Source organism: Thalassophryne amazonica, chromosome 1 (assembly GCF_902500255.1).
Source record: "Thalassophryne amazonica chromosome 1, fThaAma1.1, whole genome shotgun sequence".
NCBI lineage: Eukaryota > Metazoa > Chordata > Actinopteri > Batrachoidiformes > Batrachoididae > Thalassophryne > Thalassophryne amazonica.
Genome location: NC_047103.1, coordinates 108,861,953 through 108,887,706, shown reverse-complemented (window position 1 = coordinate 108,887,706; position 25,754 = coordinate 108,861,953). Strand labels below are relative to the sequence as shown.

General features: G+C 42.0%; 1 protein-coding gene across 1 annotated transcript in view; it reads left to right on the top strand.

Annotated features, from left to right (window-relative positions):
- The first annotated feature begins 2,619 nt into the window (after positions 1–2,619).
- ddx4 (DEAD (Asp-Glu-Ala-Asp) box polypeptide 4) overlaps positions 2,620–25,754 on the top strand; it is a 129,578-nt gene continuing 106,443 nt past the window's right edge. The window contains exons 1-4 of the mRNA XM_034173259.1: positions 2,620–2,648; positions 2,722–2,757; positions 2,847–2,891; positions 2,981–3,123. Of these exons, the coding sequence (XP_034029150.1) occupies positions 2,858–2,891; positions 2,981–3,123 (177 nt within the window). The 5' untranslated portion in view covers positions 2,620–2,648; positions 2,722–2,757; positions 2,847–2,857. The remainder of the gene's footprint in view (positions 2,649–2,721; positions 2,758–2,846; positions 2,892–2,980; positions 3,124–25,754) is intronic.

Sequence of the window (25,754 nt, the reverse complement as noted above, 5' to 3'; positions counted from 1 at the left end):
ATGTAACAAAATAGAAATACTTCGTTACTGTACATAAGTCGAATTTTGACATATCTGTGCTTTGTTATTTACATTGCTGGCAACTTTTGCTTAACTACATTTCCTCAATAAAATGTATACTTTTACAATGATACATTTCCTTTAAACACCTTCGCTATCAGTTACCAGAATATAAATGTAGAAGAAATTTGATTGGGCAATGCCTGTGAAAGCAGGAGCGCAGCTGTACAGCGAGCAGGTATCAGTCCTCTACAGCCGGAGTGCACCGCATTCCACTGAGAAAACTTGCCAGCATGGCTGTTTCAAATGGAAAAATTATCACTTCTCTACATTGATTGTGGATGTGCTGGTTCTGGTTTAAAAACAGCGCCTCCACAATTTATTCATCAGCCTCTGTCAAAGCAATTAAAAGATGTCAATCATGGCTCCCGGGATTCTGTTGTTGTGGGTAAGAAAAGAGTCATCCACCGTTTAATTCACGCAGTTTTTTTTTTCTTTTCTTTTTCCCCTCACGTGCTTCTGTGGGAGAGTGCATGAACTTTTCCCATAGCTGTGTTCTGTTGCTGGAGAAAAGTTCTCCCAAGTTCCCCTGCTGCAGGGGAACTTGGGAGAACTTTCCCCCCGTTGCTGCTGCAGCTTGCCGCACAGCGCACTGCAGGCTTGAGGGGAAAGCTGGGGCCATTTTACCCCTTAAAATGTTTTAATTTATAACTCTCTGAAACACTACTGCCTGCATTTTGAGAGCCACATTTTGTGAAGTAGTAGCTCAAAAAATGTTTTTAAAATGGTTTTTCAAAAAACCCAAATCGATATTGGATAGGATCTAATTGAAATCATTGATTCTGAATCTTAAGAATCCAAATCAAACCCCCAGCCCTACTTTGCAGTGGTTGGTGGTGGTGTTTGCATTTTTTAAAATACTTTCCCTTAGATTTGGCACAACTGTGTAGCTACAAATGACTGTTTCACAAGAGCCTGCCTGTTGTGTTTAACAAAAAAGTGTTTGTGTGATCCAGGAGAAAGAATGGCAACTTTTACAGCTGTGTAAAAGTTGCCATTTGCCACCTGTTGCTCACTCATCCCATTTTTTTAAAGGAGACTTTAACTTTTATCAAAGTAATTTTATGGTAAGATACTTGTACTTTCACTCAGATATCACTTTGAGGTACTTTATACAAGACTGACCTTTGCCATGAAGCTCCAAATTGAGGTCAGGTGCATCCTGTTTCCACTAATCATCCTTGAGATGTTTCTACATCTTAAATGGAGTCCACCTGGGGTAAATTCAGTTGATTAGACATGATTTGGAAAGACACACAGCTGTCCACATTTAAGGGCCCACAGCTGACGGTGCATGTCAGAGCACAAACCAAGCATGAAGGCAAAGGAGTTGTCTGTAGACTTCTGAGACAGGATTTTCTTGAGGCACAAATCTGGGGAAGGATACAGAACTGGGCAATCGGAGTACTGCAGTAATCCACCAATCAGGCTTGTTATGGTAGAGTGGTCAGAGAGAAGCCACTCCTTTAGTAAAAGGCACATGGCAGCCCACCTGGAGGCACCTGAAGGACTCTCAGACCATGAGAAACATCTCTGGTCTGATGAGACAATGATTGGTCTGAATGCCAGGCATCATGTTTGGAGGAAACCAGGCACCATCCCTACAGTGAAGCATGGTGGTGGCAGCCTCATGCTGTGGGAATGTCCTTGAGTGGCCCAGCCAGAGCCCAGACCTGAATCCAATTGAACATCTCTGGAGAGATCTGAAAATGGCTGTGCACTGACACTCCCCATCCGACCTGATGGAGGTTGAGAGGTGCTGCAAAGAGGAATGGGCAAAACTTCCAAAAAGAGGTTCACCAAACTTGTGGCATCATATTCAAGAAGACATGAGCCTGTAATTGCTGCCAAAGGTACATCAACAAAGTATTGAGCAGAAGATGCGAATGCTTGGGTACATGTGATTTTTCTTTTTGTTTTTTGTTTTTTGGGTTTTTTTTTTTAATAAATGTGCAAAAAACCCAACTTTATTTATATTGTCCTTATGGGGTTTTGTGAGTAGAATTATGAGGGGAAAAAATAAATTAGCTACATTTTGGAATAAGGCTGTAACGTAACAAAATGTGGAAGGAGTGAAGCGCCGTGAATACTTTCTGGATGCACAATAGGTTATTATCTTTGCCAAAACTTGCTGAAAAATTACCAGTCTTATCTTCCAAGTTATTGTTTTTCCACATGTAAATGTAATATTTAAATATATTGTAATCTCAAGAAAAAGGCATTTCTGCAGAAATGGCTGAGGGAGCTAATTTATTTCCAGGGCGGGTAGGCGGATGTGTGTGTGTGTGTGTGTGTGTACTTCCATTTATGTTCCTAAAATTTTGTTTTGTGAGGTTTTGTGTGGTGGCAGTGCTCCTACTTAAAAAAAAAAAAAAAAAAAAAAAGTCTGGAGCCCTGCAGTACTTCATGACATCCTGGTGGGTTGAGGCCCACACTATAGGAATGGCTGTTAGAGAGGAATGGTATTTTTCTCCCTTTTTTCATTGGCTGGTGGTGTTTATAAATGCATTATAACAAGTTCTGAAAATCTCCAGTAACAATTTGTATTTTTGAAGGTCACCAGGGCAGCAGGGGAGCCTTTGGAGGAGGTAAAGCAGTGGTTATTTATTCAACTTGTCTTATTGTGATATGTCATAATTACCATTTTGTTTCATACTGCAGGTTATCGGGGAAAAGATGAGGAACTTTTTGCAGAAGGTTCTGCACTTCATATTCTTATTCATTTATATTCTTTGTTATACTGATTCTTAAAATAAACAGTTTTTTAAGTTTATTTGTATTTGTAGGAGAAGATAACATGCCAGGAAAAAATCTTGCAGACAGTGGTGATCGTGAGTATTGTTAATATCTGTAATAACCAAATTTGCTTTATTGTGATTGTTTCATGTCATGACATCTGTCTTATAACTGTTGCCCATAGGACCAAAGGTCACTTATGTTCCCCCAAGTCTCCCTGATGATGAGGACTCTGTTTTTGCCCACTATGAATGTGGTATCAATTTTGATAAATATGATGACATCATGGTAGATGTCAGTGGAACCAGCCCACCACAGGCCATCATGGTAAGTTGTGGTAAATTAAGTATAGGTGTGTGTGTGTGTGTGTGTGTGTGTGTGTGTGTGTGTGTGTGTGTGTGTGTGTGTGTGTGTGTGTGTGTGTGTGTGTGTGTGAGACATAATCTAAAAAAAAAAAATCCTGAAATCACAATGTATGATTTTTTTTTAACAATTTATTTGTATGTTGCTGCTGCAAATAAGTATTTCAACACCTGTGAAAATCATTGTTAATATTTCGTACAGTAGCCTTTGTCTGCAATTACAGAGGTCAAATGTTTCCTGTAGTTTTTCACCAGGTTTGCACACACTGCAGCAGGGATTTTGGTCCACTCCTCCATACAGATCTTCTCCAAATCTTTCAGGTTTGTTGTTTCAGCTCCCTCCAAAGATTTTCTATTGAGTTCAGGTCTGGAGACTGGCCAGGCCACTCCAGGACCTTGAAATGCTTCTTACGGAGCCCCTCCTTAGTTGCCCTGGCTGTGTGTTTGGGGTCATTGTCATGCTGGAAGACCCAGCCATGACCCATCTTCAATGCTCTTACTGAGAGAAGGAGGTTGTTTGCCAAAATCTCGCAATACATGACCCCATCCATCCTCCCTTCAATACAGTGCAGTCGTCCTGTCCCCTTTGCAGAAGAGCACCCCCAGAGTATGATGTTTCCACCCCCATGCCTCACGGTTGGGATGGTTTTCTTGGGGTTGTTCTCATCCTCTAAACATGGTAAGTGGAGTTGATTCCAAAAAGCTCTATTCTGGTCTCATCTGACCACATGACCTTCACCCATGCCTCCTCTAGATCATCCAGATGGTCACTGGTGAACTTCAAATGGGCCTGGACATGTGCTGGCTTGAGCAGAGGGACCTTGCTGCCCTGCAGGATTTTAAACTATGACAGCATCATGTGTTACTAATGTAATCTTTGTGACTATGGTCTGTGCTCTCTTCAGGCCATTGACCAGGTCCTCCTGTGTAGTTGTGAGCTTTCTCAGAATCATCCTTAACCCACAAAGTGAGATCTTGCATGGAATCCCAGATCGAGGGAGATTGACAGTCATCTTTTGTTTCTTCCGCTTTCTAATAAATAATCATAACAGTTGTCTTCTACCAAACTGCTTACCTGTTGTCCTGTAGTCCATCCCAGCCTTGTGCAGGTGTACAGTTTTGTCCCTGGTGTCCTTAAACAGCTCTTTTGTCTTGGCTATGGTGGACAGGTTGGAGTGTGATTGATTGTGTGAACAGGTGTCTTTTATACAGGTAACAAGTTCAAACAGGTGCAGTTAATACAGGTAAAGAGTGCAGAATAAGAGGGCATCTTAAAGAAAAATTAACAGGTCTGTGTGAGCCAGAATTCTTGCTGGATGGTAGAGGATCAAATACTTATTTGCAACAGTAATATATAAATAAATTATTAAAAAATTATACGTTGTGATTTCCTGATGTTTTTTAGATTATGTCTCTCACAGTGGACATGCACCTAATATGAAAATTTCAGACCCCACCATGATTTCTAAGTGGGAGAACTTGCAGAATCGCAGGGTGTTCAAATACTTATTTTCCTCACTGTGTGTGTGTGTGTGTGTGTGTGTGTGTGTGTGTGTGTGTGTGTGTATACGAGGTCTGTGAGAAAATTATTGTACCTTTTTATTTTTTTCAAAAACTATATGGATTTGAATCACGTGCGATTACATCAGCCAACCTTGAACCCTCGTGCGCATGTGTGAGTTTTTTCACGCCTGTCGGTTGCGTCATTCGCCTGTGGGCAGGCTTTGAGTGAGCACTGGTCCACCCCTCCCTTCGGAATTCCTTTGTCTGAGAACTTGCTGAGAGACTGCCACTTTGCTTGATCAAAATTTTTTCAGAAACTGTGAGACACATCCAAGTGGACACCATTTGAGAAATTCATATGGTTTTCTGTGAAAATTTTAACGGCTGATGAGAGATTAAGGAGAGTTACTATCGCTTTAAGGACAGCCCACGGCGCCAGACGGCGCGCCGCGGCCCGAGCTGCCGTCGTCAGCCTGTTTCAAGCTGAAAACTTCCAAATTTAAGCCTCTGTTCATCCAGGATGTTGTGAGAGAGCAGAGAAGTTTCAGAAGAGGTCGGGATCAGCAGTTTATCCGGACATTCCACTGTTAAAGGAGATTTTGTAATGAAAGACGTGCGGACGGACGCACGTCGGCACGCAGCCGCTCATCGCGCGGCGGCACAGAAAAACACCTCCGTATTGGAAACCATTCAAAAGATTCAGGCGGCCTGGATCAACAGAGGCTTAAATTTGGAAGTTTTAAGCTTGAAACAGGCTGACGACGGCGGCTTGGGGCGCGGCGTGCCGTCTGGCGCCGTGGGCTGTCCCTAAAGCGATAGTAACACTCCTTAATCTCTCATCAGCCGTTAAAATTTTCACAGAAAACCATATGAATTTCTCGAATGGTGTCCACTTGGATGTGTCTCACATTTTCTGAACAAATTTTGATCAAGCAAAGCAGCAGTCTCTCAGCAAGTTCTCAGACAAAGGAATTCCGACGAGAGGGGTGGACCAGTGCTCATTCAAAGCCTGCCCACAGGCGAATGACGCAACCGACAGGCGTGAAAAAACTCACGCATGCCCACGAGGGTTCAAGGTTGGCTGATGTAATTGCACGTGATTCAAATCCATATCGTTTTTGAAAAAAATAAAAAGGACCTATACTTTATGGACAGCCCTCGTGTGTATATATATATATATATATACATATATATATATATATATATATGTATACGAGGTCTGTTAGAAAAGTATCCAACCTTATTATTTTTTTCAAAAACCATATGGATTTGAATCACGTGTGATTACATCAGACATGCTTGAACCCTCGTGGGCATGCGAGAGTTTTTTCACGCCTGTCGGTTACGTCATTCGCCTGTGGGCAGTCTTTGAGTGAGGAGTGGCCCACCCTCTCTTCGATTTTTCATTGTTTAGGAATGGCTCAGAGACTGCTGCTTTGTTTGCTAAAAATTTTTTCAAAAGCTGTAAGGCACAACTGAGTGGACACCATTCAATAAATTCAGCTGGTTTTCGGTAAAAATTTTAATGGCTGATGAGAGATTTTGGTCTGGTAGTGTTGCTTTAAGAACGGCCCACAGCGCCTGACGGCGATCTGCGCTTCGAGGCGGCAGCGTCTCGCCGTTTCAAGTTGAAAACTTCCACATTTCAGGCTCTGTTGACCCAGGAAGTCGTCAGAGAACAGAGAACTTTCAGAAGAAGTCGGCATGAGGAGTTTATTCGTGTCAGGACTGGACGAGGGCAGGACACAAATGCAGGCTCGACAAAAGGAAATATACTTAAAGGGTGGTTTATTCAGGCTAGGGATCGTTAACAGCAAGGCAGTCCACGGAGCAAAAGTACTTGACAAGGATTAAGCAAAAGACGTGGTCCAAAGAACAAGCAAGGTCAAAACACGAGCAAACAGGTATGTCAGAGCAGAGGCAAAAAACAGGATCCAGAACACAAAACAGAGTCCAAAAACAAGGCTAGGCAAAACAAGAACGACACAAGAGGCTGGTAAGTGAGTGAATCAACGAACGAGCGGGGAAGAAGTGAACAGACGCAGGTTAAAGAGGGACAGGTGTTAATCAGGAAATGAGGTGCACGTGGAGGAGGAAAGGCCTGGAAAGGGGGGTGTGGTCAGGTGACAGCTAAGAGGCCAATGATGCAGAAGGGTGGTGACAAATGGGCAAGAGAATGACAGATGAAGGGGCGTGGCTGACTGAGAGGACAAAGTGCAGGTGCAGAACAGAGAGTGCAGTGATCCGGAAAAGACTGTGGAAACAATGAGAGACTGACAAGCAGGAGCAAGAGAAAGGTGATCAGATACAAACATGACAATAAGAGATAGTACAAAGAAAACCACCCTAACTTGAACACAACTGAAAAGCATACAGGAATGTGATAAGTGAATCATGGGAATTAATACAATAAACCTACTAAGAACAGACAGAAGAACTACAAGAAAACAAAACTGAAAACCAAAACCAAAAATACCCAAATACTTAACAGAAGAGAGAACAGTAACATAAGCAAACAAACACTAAATGCTTAAACATAAAAACAGACTGTGGATAAACTAGAATGGAACTAAAACATAGCTGTAAAGTAACAAAGAAAGAAAGTGACAAAGCAATATGAGAACATTGAATAAACGTGAAGAAAGAGGCAATAACAAAACAAGACTAAGACATAACTGAGGTGAAAAGTAACAAAGGAAGAAAGTGACTAAGCAAAAATCAGAACATGGAAAAAAACCCCACATGAAGAAAAAGGTAATTAACAAAACGAGGCTGATGCCAAAGGAACAGAACTAAATGAAGAAGGGACATATGGGCTGAAGCCTGGAAACGGCCGGGACGTGACAATTCGGACATTCCATTGTTAACGGACATTTTGTAATGAAAGAACTTGCGGGCAGAGTCGCATGTCGGGCCGGACCCGACCGCGGGGGGTCGCGACAGGAAAAACACCTCCTTTGGAAACCTTAACGGGCAAGTTGGAACATGCCCAAGCTGTTAAACAATTTCTCAGTTACTCACTTGTTGAAAGCCATCAAAAGCCGCCTGAATTTTACAAATGGTTTTCAACACGGAGGTGTTTTTCCTGTCGCGGCGCACACAGATTTACAGATTTGCGCGCACGTCTTTCATTACAAAATGTCCTTAAACAGTGGAATGTCTGCATAAAGTCCTCATGCCGGCCTCTTCTGAATCTTCTCTGTTCTCTCACGACGTCCTGGGTGAATTAAGCCTTAAATTACGATGTTTTCAGCTCGAAACAGGCCGACAACGGCGCCTGGAAGCGCTGTGCGACATCCGGCTCCGTGGGAAGTCCTTACAGCGACAGAAACACCCCATAATCTCTCATCAGCCGTTAAACTTTTCACCGAAAACCAGCTAAATTTCTCGAATAGTGTCCACTCGGATATTCCTCACAGGTCCAGAAAAAATTTTGATAAAGCAACGCGTGCCGTCTCGAGCAGCGTGTGAAACAAAGGAATTCAGCCGAGAAGGCTGGACCACATCTCACTCAAGGCCTGCCCACAGGGAAATGACGTCACCGACGCGCGTGAAAAAACTCACGCATGCGCATGAGGGTTCAAGCATGATTTGTGTAATCGCACGTCATTCAAATCCATATAGTTAAAAAAAAAAATAAAAGTGTCGCTTTCTTATCTAATACACCTCGTGTATATATATATATATATATATATATATATATATATATATATATATATATATAAAAGCAGGGGTGGTGGCCAAGTGGTTAATGCGCTTGGTTTCAGTGCAGAAGGTTCCGGGTTCAAATCCCACCCCTGCCCTGCTACATTTCTGTATGTAATGTGGAGTTGCGTCAGGAAGGGCATCCGGCGTAAAACCTGTGCCAATTCAACATGCAGATCCACCTTGGATTTGCTGTGGTGACCCCAAGTACAAACAAGGGAGCAGCCGAAGGGACTTACATATATATATGTGTGTGTGTGTGTGTGTGTGTGTGTGTGTGTGCAGTAGTGTTCAGAATAATAATAGTGCTATGTGACTAAAAAGATTAATCCAAGTTTTGAGTATATTTCTTATTGTTACATGGGAAACAAGGTACCAGTAGATTCTCACAAATCCGACAAGACCAAACATTGGTCTGATATGCACGCTCTTACGTCTATGAAATTGGGCTATTTGTAAAAAAAAAAAAAAAAAAGTATAAAAGGGGGTGTTCACAATAATAGTAGTGTGGCATTCAGTCAGTGAGTTCATCAGTTTTGTGGAACAAACAGGTGTGAATCCGGTGTCCCCTATTTAAGGATGAAGCCAGCACCTGTTGAACATGCTTTTCTCTTTGAAAGCCTGAGGAAAATGGGACGTTCAAGACATTGTTTGGAAGAACAGCGTAGTTTGATTAAAAAGTTGATTGGAGAGGGGAAAACGTATACGCAGGTGCAAAAAATTATAGGCTGTTCATCTGCAATGATCTCCAATTTTTTAAAATGGCCAAAAAAAAACCAGAGACGGATGGAAGAAAATGGAAAACAACCATCAAAATGGATAGAAGAATAACCAGAATGGCAAAGGCTCACCTATTGATCAGCTCCAGGATGATCAAAGATAGTCTGGAGTTACCTGTAAGTGCTGTGACAGTTAGAAGACGCCCGTGTGAAGCTAATTTATTTGCAAAAATCGCCCGCAAAGTCCCTTTGTTAAATAAAAGACGTGCAGAAGAGGTTACAATTTGCCAAAGAACACATCAACTGGCCTAAAGAGAAATGGAGGAATATTTTGTGGACTGATGAGAGTAAAATTGTTCTTTTTGGGTCCAAGGGCCGCAGACAGTTTGTGAGACGACCCCCAAACTCTGAATTCAAGCCACAGTTCACAGTGAAGACAGTGAAGCATGGTGGTGCAAGCATCATGATATGGGCATGTTTCTCCTACTATGGTGTTGGGCCTATATATTGCATACTAGGTATCATGGATCAGTTTGGACATGTCAGAATACTTGAAGAGGTCATGTTGCCTTATTCTGAAGAGGACATGCCCTTGAAATTGGTGTTTCAACAAGACAATGACCCCAAGTGCACTAGTAAGCGAGCAAAATCTTGGTTCCAAACCAACAAAATGAATGCCTTGCAGATGTGAAGAAATCATGAAAAACTGTGGTTATGCAACTAAATACTAGTTTAGTGATTCACAGGATAGCTAAAAAAGCAGTTTGAACATAATAGATTTGAGTTTGTAGCGTCAACAGCAGATGCTACTATTATTGTGAACACCCCCTTTTCTATTTTTTTTTACTAATAGCCCAATTTCATAGCCTTAAGAGTGTGCATATCACGAATGCTTGGTCTTGTTGGATTTGTGAGAATTTACTGAATCTACTAGTACCTTGTTTCCCATGTAACAATAAGAAATATACTCAAAACCTGGATTAATCTTTTTAGTCACATAACACTACTATTATTCTGAACACTACTGTATGTATGTGTGTGTGAAAGATGAAGACAGCATTATTGGTGCCACCCCCTTCCTCTACTCTGGCATGAAATTTGATGTTTTTTCAGGAATCCAGGAGTTTTCAACACAGCATTTCTAAATATTCTAGTTTTATTTTGGATGCTTGTGTTATTTTTCTTGGCACACAGAAATAAAATTATTTTGCAAGAAATCCCAGTGTTAAAATGATTATCCCCCTTTAGTATGGGCCTTTTTGTTGAACCACAGGACCAACCTCTGTTGTGCAATGATATAGAAATAATGAATGTTTATGAGTTCAATGGTACGAATAATTCATGAGGTGAAAGATGGAACATACCACTCGAGGTGAAGCCTTGTTGAATGGTATGTTCCATCAGCTTGGCTTTGCCTCATTTTTATCAAGCTTGTTTAGCAGGAATGGCTGGAGACAAATGCAGGACTCGACACAGTAGCTCAGGTTCAAAGAGATGTTTACTGAATTAATCAGTGGGGTCCGGTACACAGAGAGGCAGTCCAAAAACAGCAAACAGATCAAAATCATGAGGCGATTAGCGTGGTCGAGATAAACAGGCAGAAGGTCAAAACACACGTGGCAGCATAACTTGAATAATACTAAGGAACGGAGCTAGAAATCCAGCTTTGGTGCATCATTGCTGCTTTGACATCAACAGTCCAACACAAATTTTAAATAGGTGTCCAAAAATAATTCTGCCGATGAAGTCCGCCAGGTCGTGCATCAAATCATCGTCCATCAGCTAAACAAACTCCCATGTTTGTTTTAAAGCTAAGTGCTGTCAGGCTTGTGTGATCGTGCGTGCTCACACAAGATGGATGGCTCTTGTGCGCACATGTGCTACCAAAAAAAGACTGTGTACTTCCTCAATACAGCGAAAGAAATTCATGTCAAACAGCTTACAGCACAATTGATTTGTTTTGTGTGTGTGTGTGCGCAATGGTATCAAATGTATGGAACCAAATTTGCACTCTAAATGGAGCCAAATCGCACTCTAAATGCAATGCAACACAAATGGGACGAATAATCCATGTCACGTGACATACAAAGCATCAATCAGATGTCAAGGATCCACTCAGCCATTATACAATGTGCTTTATCTAGCTTGTAAAATCGGTTAAAATTCAGGGTTATTGTCCATTATAGACATAGTTTAAAAAGTTCAGGCAGTTTTTGAGCTGTCACTTGAGAAAGTATCATTCCAAAACAAATATAATGCAATGCTAATATACCCTCAGCCACATGAGCATTGTGTTCTTTATAATTTGCAGTTTAATTAATTACTCAGATCCTATTATCTTACGTACAGTTTATAAAAGTTCAAATCAAATAATTTGTTGATGTAATAATCAAGGAATATTTGTAGATCACACTCTGTGCATTTGTAGTTATTAATGAAAAATTTAACGCCATAGGAAGTTAGCTTTGAGTTGGCGTGCAAGCCAACGTCCAAAAATGTCTTGTAAATGACTGCAGAGGTGTTATTAGGTTACAAAAACAGCGTTTTTAGTTTTAGAAGTGTTTATTTCTTGCTAGCTTTTACATAATATACCAAAAACTAAGCTGTTAGCAAGTACCTACACAGGGAAGTGAAGTCACCATGCTAACCTCTGTGAAATGTCTTGTGAATACAGTCAGAGGTGTTATTGAGTTCCAAAAACAGTGTTTTCAGTTTTAGAAGTGTTTATTTCTCACTGGGTTTTACATAATATATAAGAAACTTATATAAGCACACAAAATGAAATGGTTTTGAACAGACCAACGACTGACGTCCCGGTGCAGCTCTATTTGATTGGCTGTCACTAAAAAACAAAATGGATGAGATTGAAACAGAATGCGGCATTTTAACATCTTAAAATACATCAGGGTTAGCAGTCTTTGAATTTGTCCAAGGTTTGTGTCCCAATTTAGAATTTTAAGTCTGGCAGTAATAGGGCTGGACTTATGGTGAGCATGGACGAACAAATGAAAAGCGTTCGCAATACCTGATGGCCATATTTGATGGCCTTGGGTAAAAATCAATTTAGACTTGAGAAAAAGAATTGTTGATGCTTAACAAGCAGGAGTAGTTATCACAATGTGTCCAAGTGTGCGAAGTATCATCAAGAAGTTCATCGAGCCTGGGAGAGGTGGGAAGCGAAAGATTTCATAGACTCTGGAAAGACACTGTTGAATGACTTAGCCTATTTTAATTTTTCATTTATGTAGTGCCAAATCACAACAAAGTTGACTTGAAGTGCTTCACACAATTAAGGTCTAACCTTACCAACTCCCAGAGCAAGCACACAGGTGACAGTGGTAAAGAAAAACACCCTCTGATGATTTCAGTTAGAAACCTCCAGTAGACCAGACTCAAAGGGGTGACCCTCTGCTTTGGCCATGCTACCTACACAATTTACAAAACAACATACAGGAAATTCCACAGAACAGGGGCATGATAAGAGAAAGCTCTATGATCCACAGGCTTTTTATTCGCCCTAGGGACACAAAGTAGTCCTGCACCCTGAGAACGCAGCGTCTGGACTGTAGGGTTTAAGCAGGTCAGTTAAGTAGGGAGGCGCTAGTCTGTGAATAATTTTATAGGTTAGAAACAGAACCTTAAAATCTGATCTCACAGGGACAGGAAGCCAGTGAAGAGATGCCAAAATGGGTGTAATGTGGTCAAACGTTCTGCTTCCTGTCAGAAGTCTGGCAGCAGCATTTGAACAGTTGGAGAGCCCTAATGCTGGACTGCGATAAACCAGAAACTGGAATGTTGCAGTAGTCCAGTCTAGAAGCAATAAATGCATCAATCAGGTCCTCGGCATCAGTCATGGACAGGATGGGATGAGCCAGGTTGGGAATTGTAGCCTCAGAGAGGGCCGTCAATAGAGCCCTTGACAGAAAGGGATTGTGAGGTTGCAGACCAAGAAAAACATCACTTCTGCAGAAGAGACACCTTCAAGCCAGACTGAAGTATGCCAAGGACAACCTAGAGAAAGATTGTGCATACTGGAAGCGTGTCATTTGGTCAGATGAGATGAAACTAGAGTTCTTTTGCCATAGAGAAATTTCTTGTATTTGGAGAAAGAAGGGAGAGGTGTTTATTCCAAAGTACACAGTTTCCACAGTGAAACACAGCAGTGGAAATATGCTGTGGGAATGCTTACAGTGAGGAAAATAAGTATTTGAACACCCTGCGATTTTGCAAGTTCTCCCACTTAGAAATCATGGAGGGGTCTGAAATTTTCATCTTAGGCACATGTCCACTGTGAGAGACATAATCTAAAAAAAAATGCAGAAATCATAATGTATGATTTTTTTATTTATTTTTTTTTTTATTTATGACTTTATGACTGCTGGGATAGGCTCCAGCTCCCCGCGACCCTTAACTGGACTAAGCGGTAGAAGATGAATGAAAAAATGAATGAATGAATTTATTTGTATGTTACTGCTGCAAATAAGTATTTGAACACCTACCAACCTGCAAGAATTCTGGCTCACACAGACCTGTTAATTTTTCTTTAAGATGCCCTCTTATTCTGCACTCTTTACCTGTATTAATTGCACATGTTTGAACTTGTTACCTGTATAAAAGACACCTGTTCACACAGACAATCAATCACACTCCAACCTGTCCACCATAGCAAGACCAAAGAGCTGTCTAAGGACACCAGGGACAAAACTGTAGACCTGCACAAGGTTGGGATGGACTACAGGACAACAGGTAAGCAGCTTGGTAGAAGACAACTGTTATGATTATTTATTAAAAAGTGGAAGAAACAAAAGATGACTGTCAATCTCCCTCGGTCTGGGATTCCATGCAAGATCTCACTTTGTGGGGTAAGGATGATACTGAGAAAGCTCAGAACTACACAGGAGGACCTGGTCAATGACCTGAAGAGAGCTGGGACCACAGTCACAAAGATTACATTAGTAACACATGATGCTGTCATGGTTTAAAATTCTGCAGGGCAGCAAGGTCCCTCTGCTCAAGCCAGCACATGTCCAGGCCCATTTGAAGTTCACCAGTGACCATCTGGATGATCCAGAGGAGGCATGGGAGAAGGTCATGTGGTCAGATGAGACCAGAATAGAGCTTTTTGGCATCAACTCCACTTACCATGTTTAGAGGATGAGAACAACCCCAAGAAAACTATCCCAACCGTGAAGCATGGGGGTGGAAACATCATACTCTGGGGGTGCTCTTCTGCAAAGGGGACAGGACAACTGCACTGTATTGAAGGGAGGATGGATGGGGTCATGTATTGCGAGATTTTGGCAAACAACCTTCTTCCCTCATTAAGAGCATTGAAGATGGGTCATGGCTGGGTCTTCCAGCATGACAATGACCCCAAACACACAGCCAGGGCAACTAAGGAGGGGCTCCGTAAGAAGCATTTCAAGGTCCTGGAGTGGCCTGGCCAGTCTCCAGACCTGAACTCAATAGAAAATCTTTGGAGGGAGCTGAAACAACAAACCTGAAAGATTTGTAGAAGATCTATATGGAGAAGTGGACCAAAATCCCTGCTGCAGTGTGTGCAAACCTGGTGAAAAACTACAGGAAATGTTTGACCTCTGTAATTGCAAACAAAGGCTACTGTACCAAATATTGACATTGATTTTCACAGGTGTTCAAATACTTATTTGCAGCAGCAACATACAAATAAATTATTTAAAAAATCATACATAGTGATTTCCGGATTATTATTTTTTGATTATGTCTCTCACAGTGGACATACACCTAAGATGAAAATTTCAGACCCCTCCATGATTTCTAAGTGGGAGAACTTGCAAAATCACAGCATGTTCAAATACTTATTTTCCTCACTGTAAGTAGATCTGGAAGTGGGAATCTCCTCAAGGTGGACAGAATCATGAAGAAGGATTCGTTAAGATTTTGAAAGAAAACCTCAGGCAGTTAGCATCAAAACTCGGCCTGGGTCATCACTTTTATTTATTTATTTAATTCATTCAAAAGGCAAATGCATTCAACAGCATTCATCATGAATTAAAATGAGCAGAAATAAGCAACAGCTTATCATATCTGCCCGCTTTTAACACAAAATCAACAGCTCCAGTTAATCTGAATTGCTTAACACGACTCATGACAACAAACATACAAAAATATATGTCACTCCTGGAGAAGAGCTGCCTCCACAAGAGGTAGCTCTTCACCAGGAGTGAATGTTAGTAACTGGCTTGCACAAAGCCCTGACTTGAATCTCTTTGAACATCAGTGAGGTGAACTGAACACCAAGGTCCCTGTCAGTAGACTGTCATCTGGAAGAGCTTGAGAGATTTACCAAAGAATAGGCTGGTCTTGGTTGAAAATTACAACAAACAACTTCAGGCTGTTATTGAGCAAAAAGAAAGATAATTTAACTCTCATGGTTGTATGGTTTTGTGAAATAATTTTGTTTCTGTGTGCAAAGTCAAACAAGCCCAATCAGATTTCTGACGTCCGCCAACCCGGATCCGGATCACGTCCAAAATTCAGTGGAGTCTTCCATGCCCTAATATTTATTTGGGCTGCAAATTTGGTGAGAATCCATGAAGTAGTTTTAATGTAATCCTTCAAAGCCTATATAAAGTGAAATTGTGATCCAGAGTCCAGATCACTTACATAATTGAATGTAGTCCTCCATGGTGTAATATGTATCTGTGATGCAAATTTGGTCAGAATCTGTGACGACGTTTCGATGTAATCCTTCAGTGCCTATATAAAGTGGAATCATAAACCAGAATCTGCATCTGGATCACCTGCAAAATGCAGTGGAGTCTTCCATGCCCTAATATCGGTCTGTGTTGCAAATTTGGTGAGAATCTGTGAAGTAGTTTTGAAGTTAATCCTTCAAGGCCTATATACGAGTAAAGTGAAATTGTTATCCAGAATCCAGATCCGGCTCACCTCCAAAATTTAATGGGGTCTTCTTTGGTGTAATATCTATCTGTGGCAGAAATTTCGTCAAAATCCATGCAGTAGTTTTGTTGTAATCTTGCTAGCAGACAAACAAATACGAGTAAACACAGATGATTTTATTACATCCTTGGTGGATGTAATAATGTAAGCATCCAACATTAATTTTAATTCTGTTTATTTATATAGCACCACATCACAACAAAGCTGCCTCAAGGTACTTCAAATGGGTAAACTCTAACCCATACCAACCCCCAAGCAATCACACAGGAGACAGTGGTAAAGAAAAACACCCTCCAAAATGCTTGAGGAATAAACCTCAATCAGACCAGTCTGAGGGATGACCCACTGCTTGAGCCATTCTAAATTTTACAAAAAATGAAGAAAAAACAAAGTCAGTTAGCAAATTGTACAGAGTTTGTCTTGGAACGGAGTCCACAGTTTCAGTTCTTGATTTCTTTTGAGTGTTGCAGATGTCATTGGCTGAAGCCAGGTAAGTTCTTGTCCAATTTTTAGCATGCAGCATCAACCTCTCAGATCCTGGGTTCCCCGCATCGGCACCTCTGAGAGAACGAAAGAGTCGGCCGGAAATGACAGTGCCTAAGGCATTACTTCATGAGCAGTAAATCAACAGAGAAGCAGAGAGGTTACAAAAATGTTCTCTGGCAGCTAGTCCGATGTCACTAACAGACCCATAATTTTAATACACATACATACATTTTGATAACATGCAGGGCAGGTGCCCTCCAGGAGCCGGGTTGGTGACTCCTGGTGTAATGTGTAAATATGGGCCACATAAATTAAAAGCATTGCACAATGCAACAACATGTACTCATAATACAGCTTCTATGTTTTTCGGCCTGAAAGCTCTGCACACATCTTACTTTTTTGCCCTGCTGGGCTCACTTTTTACTGAAAGTTCACCCGTGCATGAGAAAACTGGCACCAGTTAGTGTAGTATACACAAAAACCATACTGCAAAGCAAATTTATAGACTATGGTTACACACTCTTATAGTGTGCACATCTCGATTTACACACTTCAGTAGATGGTAGCACAGGCAAGTGATTGCCTGCTGAGCAATGCTGCTTGCCACACCTCCGACGGCGCAGTTGCGGGTAGCTGCAGGGTCATCAACCTTCATTGCTGTTTTGCTGTGTTAATCCTAGAACATCTCACGTGGTGGCGCAATGGCAGGAATGTCTCTCTGCTGTCCCCTGCAGCTGACCCTAAGGACGTAATATAGCAACTTGTTGACCAGGGCCTTAGGGTCCTTAGGACCAGGTGGCTTTAGGCCCACCTGGTCCTTCTCACCCAAAGCCAGAAGCTTCCCTGCTTAGCTTCCTCAGCCAGATCTTTCAGGGCCTTTCTGAGTTTGGGACCTTTGACCCCCATGCTCTTCAGGAAGTCCCTCCGGCGTGTCCTGGGTTTTCCCCGGGGCCTCCTCCTGAAGGGACATGCCCGGAACACCTCTCCAGCGAGGCGTCCAGGGGGCATCCGAAAAAGGTGCCCAAGCCACCTCAGCTGGCTCCTTTCGACATAGAGGAGCAGCGACTGGACTCCGAGCTCCTCCCGAGTGACCAATTTTATCCTCCATCCGATTTTATTCAGATGTATAGTCTTAATGCTATCTACAAGTTTCTCAGCCACTGATAGTCTCTTTCTATTAAAAGAAAGAAAGCAAATATACAGTATTTCATTAGCCAAGACAATCATGCACACTGTACTTCCTACACTTTGTTGTAGTTATGAATAATGCACATCATATTGCATTTGGATGGCGCCAGGCTGGATCTTCTCCCATTTAGAAGAACACCTGCGGCACTGAAAGGGAATTCCACAGGCACGCTGCCTGCTGATATACAAAGATACACTCTAGCCAAAGATGACAACAATGGAAAGTATTTTTGATTGTCCTTCCAAAACTCCAAAGAGGTTTCAGCAGTTGTTGAGGTCAACAAGTACCTGTTGAGTTCTCCTTGCAGTTGTTGTTCTCGAGACTCCACAGCAGATGCCCCGCTGTCTCTGGCATCCTCCAGCCAAGACATCCGCAGCTTTTTCACACTGCTGACAGGCTTTGCATCCCCCTGAGTAGCAGTTGTGACAGCTTCCTCTGCATGACATGTCATGTTGCCCAGCACGGAGTCACAGAACCTGTAAAACACAATCACAATGCAACCCTAACTATAAAACAAGATCACTAGATAAGTAATGCTTTTTTAATAAATCCTACATGGTTGAAATTTAATAAATTTCATTACTTATGATAATGGCACGCATTGGTAGTACCTTGAAGTCTGAATGTTACTGAGTAGTTTCTTGATATGTTGTGTAGCTTCTTCCTTGGTCAAGGCTATATCCCTCACTGATGGGTCAAAGCAGACACTGGCTTTCACCAACTGGGTCATGGGGATTCGCTTGTCCGGGTTTTGCAGGATTCTATTTTTCAGCTTTTCATTTGTTGGGAATCACTGCCAGTCTCACACAGCTACCTGATCTTTGAGTGAATCAGTGGGACAACTGATAGGTTTTGAGCCACCTCACTGATGACAAAAATAGACAATCATTACTTATTGATCATGGAAACTGAATACATTGGAAATAAGAACAACAGTATCTGTATAAATATATACCTCAGAACAAGAGTAAATTCCAGGAATGGATTAAGGAACGCTTGAATCTCCTTCAGTGTCTCCACATCCTCGTCAAGTAGGGCCATGTCGTGCTTTTCAGCCTTTTGTAGGGCTTCGTTTACTTCTGACACCAAATCAAGGATGCTTGTGATCATCCTAAGCGCACTATTCCACCTTGTGGGAACATCCACTTTCAGTGTACAGTGGCGGTGGAATGTTCATCAGTCTGCAACAGAGAAATTTTCAAAACTTAGTCTATAAATGTACAAGCTCTAACATAGGTATTCTTATCATTTTGTGTTGTGCTTTGCTTATTTTGCTCAAGTCATTTTCCTTCATCTGGATCTAGTACAGGGATGGCTTCATCTTCAGTGATCTCTTCAGCAACACTCTCCAGTACTTGCTTCTCCTTGACTATACCTGTTTCCTGTTTCAACATACTGTATGTACTTTGAAGTATAGAGTCTTCACTATGTCCTTCTTTATGGTTGCAACCAGTTCAGGTACTTCTTTTTCATCAAACCCATCTTTCATAAGGAGATTATGGATCGAGTGTGCCAAGCAAGTGTTCCTTTGATGTCCTAAGAGGCAGGATAATTTCAGCATTGCAGAAGCCCCATCAGTGGAGTCGAACATCATCACTTGATGATGGTGGGGTAGGAAATGGGCCAACACACCCCATACATGATGATTCAAACTCAGGATTCACATCCATCGTAAACAACGCAAGTTTCCAATCTATAACTGTATTCACTCTCACTGCAAAGTACGGATGCTTGTCAGTCCATCCATCCATGAGTATTGTAGCACTGCTAATGTTGGTGAGTTTCTCTTCCACCGACTTTCTCACTGAGTCATACATGTCACACAGTGCTGTTGTGGCAAGAGCTCTTGAACTAGGCAGATGGAAGTTAAAGTTGTTGCTGTTTAGGTGTGTGAAGCCTGAGCATTCTACAAGATCAAAGGGTAGGAGGTACCTGCATAACCACAGTGCCAGGTCATGATTGAACTCAGTCACTTATGGCTCTATCTTATTATTATTATTATTTTTTTTTTGTCACTGTTGAGCCACGAGGTGATCTTCTGTGACTGGCTTTCAGACTTCTTGATATTTGCCTTTGGATGTACTGCATTAGCGTGGTTAAAGAAGTTCCCAGTTCCGGTGTTTTCTGCCAGGGCTACACCCTAGTTAGCTGACCCTCCTCTTTGGATGCCTCCTTGTTGAAGCATATCTTGCAATAGAGTTTATCATCAATCCGAGTGTGACGGCCATCAATCGTCCTGTGCAATTCCCCCATAAACTCCCAAAATCTGGAATGCTGAGTTTTTACTGATTGTTTTGTTGTCCAGAACAACCCAAGTCATATGAATGTGTTGACACAGCGATTGCTGACAAATTGATTCTTTACAGATCTCAGCAGTCTTGGCTGTCTAGGGTTCACCTCATTCCACTGGTCCTGCTGCAGAACATCTGCAATTGATACAGAAATATTGTAGACATTTGACAATGAAAACAACCTACACAGAACAAAAAGAACCAAATTTACCTATCTTTGACAATGCTTCTGACCAAAGTCTGGATGGCTGATAATTACATCAGCTTGTTGAACATGATCTGTGAAATCTTTTAGGTCTCACAGATGGACCGTTCTATAAGCTTTGATTTGATATACAGTGAGGAAAATAAGTATTTGAACACCCTATGATTTTGCAAGTTCTCCCACTTAGAAATCATGGAGGGGTCTGAAATTTTCATCTTAAGTGTATGTCCACTGTGAGAGACATAATCTTAAAAAAAAAAATCCGGAAATCACAATGTATGTTTTTTTTAAATAATTTATTTGTATGCTACTGCTGCAAATAAGTATTTCAACACCTGTGAAAATCAGTGTTAATATTTGGTACATCAGCCTTTGTTTGCAATTACAGAGGTCAAATGTTTCCTGTGGTTTTTCACCAGGTTTGCACACATTGCAGCAGGGATTTTGGCCCATTCCTCCACACAGATCTTCTCTAGATCAGCCAGGTTACTGGGCTGTCGCCGAGAAACAGAGTTTGAGCTCCCTCCAAAGATTTTCTATTGGGTTTAGGTCTGGAGACTGGCTAGGCCACTCCAGAACCTTGATATGCTTCTTATGGAGCTTCTCCTTGGTTATCCTGGCTGTGTGCTTCGGGTCATTGTCATGTTGGAAGACCCATCCACGACCCATCTTCAATGCTGTAACTGAGGGAAGGATGTTGTTCCCCAAAATCTCGCAATACATGGCCCCGGTCATCCTCTCCTTAATACAGTGCAGTCGTCCTGTCCCATGTGCAAAAAAACACCCCCAAAGCATGATGCTTCCACCCCATGCTTCACAGTAGGAATGGTGTTTTTGGGATGGTACTCAGCATTCTTCTTCCTCCAAACACGGCGAGTGGAATTAAGACCAAAAAGTTCTATTTTGGTGTCATCCGACCACATAACTTTCTCCCATGACTCCTCTGGATCATCGAAATGTTCATGGGCAAACTTAAGACGGGCCTGGGCGTGTGCAGATTTAAGCAGGGGAACCTTCCGTGCCATGCATGATTTTTAACCCATGACGTCTTAGTGTATTACCACAGTAACCCTGGAAACAGTAGTGCCAGCTCTCTTCAGGTCATTGACCAGCTCCTCCCATGCAGTTCTGGGCTGATTCCTCACCTTTCTTAGGATCATTGATATGCCACAAGGTGGGATCTTGCATGGAGCCCCAGTCCGAGGGAGATTGACAGTCATGTTTAGCTTCTTCCATTTTCTAATAATTGCTCCAACAGTTGATCTTTTTTCACCAAGCTGCTTGGCAATTGCCTCGTAGCCCTTTCCAGCCTTGTGGAGGTCTACAATTTTGTCTCTGGTGTATTTGGACAGCTCTTTGGTCTTAGCCATGTTAGTAGTTGGAGTCTTACTGATTGTGTGGGGTGGACAGGTGTCTTTATGCAGCTAATAACCACAAATAGGTGCTTCTAATTTGGAATAATAAGTGGAGTGGAGGTGGACTTTTTAGAGGTGGACTAACAGGTCTTTGAGGCCAGAATTTTTGCTAATTGGCAGGTGTTGAAATACTTATTTGCAGCAGTAACATGCAAATAAGCTATTAAAAAAAAAATCATTACATTGTGATTTCCGGATTTTTTTTTTTTTTTTTTTTTTTGGATTATGTCTCTCACAGTGGACATGCACCTAAGATGAAAATTTCAGACTCCTCCATGATTTCTAAGTGGGAGAACTTGCAAAATTGCAGGGTGTTCAAATACTTATTTTCCTCACTATATAATGAATGGCCAAATAGATGGATCACCAGCAAAATAGGAAAGCTTGACATATTTTTTGACATTTTTTTACATTTGTTGTTAGTCTTTCACAAGCAGAATTTATTCCATTTTTGTCATGGTGTGTAATGAAGTTGGTGAAACATGCACACCTAGGTAACAGCAATTTATCTGTAAATTTATTCATAAGTCCAAAACCTGGGGTGGCACAACTTACCCCATCCTCCCCTAACAATAGCACGTCTGTGTGCAGGACTGGGATAAATATGCAAAAATTGTTTATTTACTAACGTTTTCCAGGCAAAACTGATAGCGTAATTTCCAGGCAATAATTAGCCACACCCACCAATTTTAAAAAGCAAAAAGAAATTGTACATAAATAAGCTGCGGGTCTCCACATTGTAACATGAGATATTTACACAGAAAAATGTTAGACAGATTTTTTTTTAACTTTGAATTAAATATGTACCATAAAATTGAAGGTGACATCTAAATATTGATGCGCACGTCATCCAGTGCGCGCATGGCATCGTGCAGCTTCTCTGCACCACACGGAGTAATTTTAACTTTTACTTTTCTAACTTTCATCATGTGGAACCAGGATCGGATGGAATCTGTGATAAATGAGACGTTAATGAAGCACTGTTACTTTTTCGACTTGTTGCGCCAAGATGGAAAACTGGTGTGCAAGGAGGGGGGAGGGGAAGAAGGCTTGGCTCCACTCCACTAACTGATTGGCGACGCGAGCCGCGCGACTGTGGAGCAAAGTGCCGGAGAGTGACTTCTCTTCACTGAAACAAATGGGTAAGATCTTATATTTACACCGTGTGTAAAATTACGCTGCACGAGGACTGCAGCTTTCTGCACGAGGACGTCAGCTTTCAGGAAATCAGTTGACCGTATTAATTGACGTACTTGGACTTATGAAAAAGCCTGTAAAAATCCATGAATTAGACGCATCCATAAAAACCTGTTTATAGTCCGGAAATTACGGTAAATACTTTGCATTACCCAGTTTGGAAATCTTACCTATGTTGTTGGTGAATCCCAACAGACAATTCATAGCAGAAAATGATGCCGTCTTCCAGTTTTCGGTCAGTTGTCTTCTTGATTCTTGAAGTCAATGTGAGTCAGGATCAGGAATCAGTTCCAATGTGGCCTACATCATCATGTACGCTAGGAGTGCTCTAAACGCAGACAAGCGCTCCCTAGTGGATATAGCAAACGGCTGAGTCATTTAACAGCTGGCCAAATTTCTTGTGGCGGTGCACATTATTTAAAAGGCTGGCTACGGCTCAGCACCTGTCCAGCTTGGCTTGGCGGCTTACGGCGGCAGCTTCAGGATCTAGTCCACTTTCAGGCTCCATTCACAACTGCCTGACTGTGTTGTTCTCTGCAGCTTGATGTTAGAGCCCCCCCCCCCCCCCTGCCCCCGATGAAGTGGATTGGCTGCCTTGATGTCAATGGTAGTTGCTCCCTGGCTGTTTCCACCCTGTGCACCTTGCAGATCTTTGCCAGCTTCTGCAGGACTCTTTATGGCACCACCTGTACCTAACTTGGGTCAGTGCTGTTTTGCAACTTGATGGGATGTGCGGCAGACTCAGTTTTGGGGTATTCCAAAGTTGGCAGCTCTCCTGCACCATACCACAGACAATGGTTGCTGGGGCCTGGCAGGATGTTGGAGTTGGACCTTATGAGGAAACTCAGCCTAGCTTGGGGTATCTTCCACATGTTGGCCCTTCCTATTTTAGTCCTTCGAATTACTCCCTCCCCAGGTCGACCAGCATCCTTGCTGGGGTTGGCTAAGGGCTTTGATCTGTTCGAGCTCCTCCTCTGTCCTTGCCATCTCAGAGATCACTAGCTCTTTCTGTTCCTTTCTTGTGGCTTTAGACCACCTCTTTACAGCAGTCCCCCACTCCAGGCCAGTTCTCCCCAGTTGCGCCCTGCCAACAGTTTTTTGGTATTTCAATCTGCTGATGTCCTGGTCGACTGCCAGTTCTGCTCTCCACTTGCGACCTGTTTGGACTGGGCTTTGATGGTCTGTACAGATGGTTCAGACGAGTCCCTCAACTCTATCACGAGCCTTGCCTTCTCCTGTCTGTAACAGGCTGTCATTCCTTATTTGTGCTCATAGTTGCTTAGGATGTCTCCAACATGAGGACTTGTGGAGAGGGTAACTAGCCCTTCCACCCCTGTTCAGTCTTTCCTGCTGTCATTTGTTTTTTTCCCGACAGTCCTCCAGTTTTTCCTGGATGCCAACTGCCTTATTCACAGTAGCCAGTGGTGTTCCAGACATTACAGGTGGTAGAACAGACAAGTGACTGCTTGCTGAGCATTGCTGCTTGCCGCTCCCCTGACAGTGAAATTGCGGGTAGCTGAGGTGTCATCAGTCGGGAGCCACCCTTCATTGATGTTTTGGTCCATTAATCCCAACTGTGAGATTCAAGGAACAGTCTTTGAGATGATTTTTCAAGGTAACTTTAGAGCATAAAGGAACCTTCAAACTACCAAGGATTCGATGCACATTCATGGTATTTCTTAGTATCCTTGAACAGTCTGCATTGTCTCAAGCTACCCAGCTGTAAATCAACAGTGATGAAAGTTTTCCGGAAATGACCGGAAATCAGGGTTTTTACTCACGTGGTGAACACTTCTGGGTTATTTTTGACAAGATATGTCAGAATTTATTTCATTTCCATACCCAAACAGTTGGTGGCAGTAATGCACCATGTTGGTGTGCAATCCGCCAATAATTTCCAAGAAGGGTTTATTTGTATTGGGCTTTGAGTTTATAAAGTCATATTTTTGTTGACTGTGCTTTTGTTTTTCTAACAGTTTACTTTGTTGTGGACATTAAAAGTCATGAGCTGCGGTTTTCCTCCAGTAATCATACATTAAGTGGAGCTAATGGGTGACGTTTCCAGCTGCTAAAAACGCTAATGCCGTTAGCATTCAGATGAGAGTTTGCGAGCCAAAACCACAAGATTGAGTTTGAGCAACGGACAAAAATTTATCTGAGGTGAGTGAAAATAATACATGACGTTAGTGTTCTGCTGAGGTTTATCAGCTAACTTAAGTCTGGGTCCCACTGAATAATGAGCCACGCCTGGGTGTGTAGTGATTATTTGAAGACTGACCCACTTTTTCATGTATCACGTATCCCCTACTAAGGTGCCTCTGTGTGCCTCTCTGTACCCCGCATGTGACACTAGTGCAGCGGATAACTGGAAAAAAATGCTTCAAATGGTGATGCAAGCACCAAATTTGGCCCACATACTCCTTAGACATAACTCTTTTAAAAATGCCGGGTACCCACGTGAACTTTCAGTAGGGGTCAATTGAAGTATTACACAGGGGTCCAAATTTAAAAATGCTCCAATCATATTGAAAGGTATTCCATATTATTTGTCTGATCATAAAGATTCCAAAAAGGTATAGTTTGGACTATCTGTGAATGAACGGTCTGGAGTTATGGGGTAAAAACAGCAAGAACACTGAGAAAGGTCAATTTCAGTTTGTACAGGGGTCAAAAGTTAAAGTTGCTCCAATTTTGGTAACAAGTGGTGCAAATTACTGGTTGAGCTAATAGGATTAATAAATGGAATAGTTTTGACTGTGTTGCATGCTTGGTTTGCAAAGTAAAGGTTAAACAATATCAGCATCCATTGGATTCTATGACATGTGACATATGCTACCCTGTAAAATGATAACTAAGCATGATACATGATGCAAACTATTCCTTTTTAAAATCGTATTCACCCAACTAATAATTTGCATCACTTTTTACCAAAATTGGAGCAACT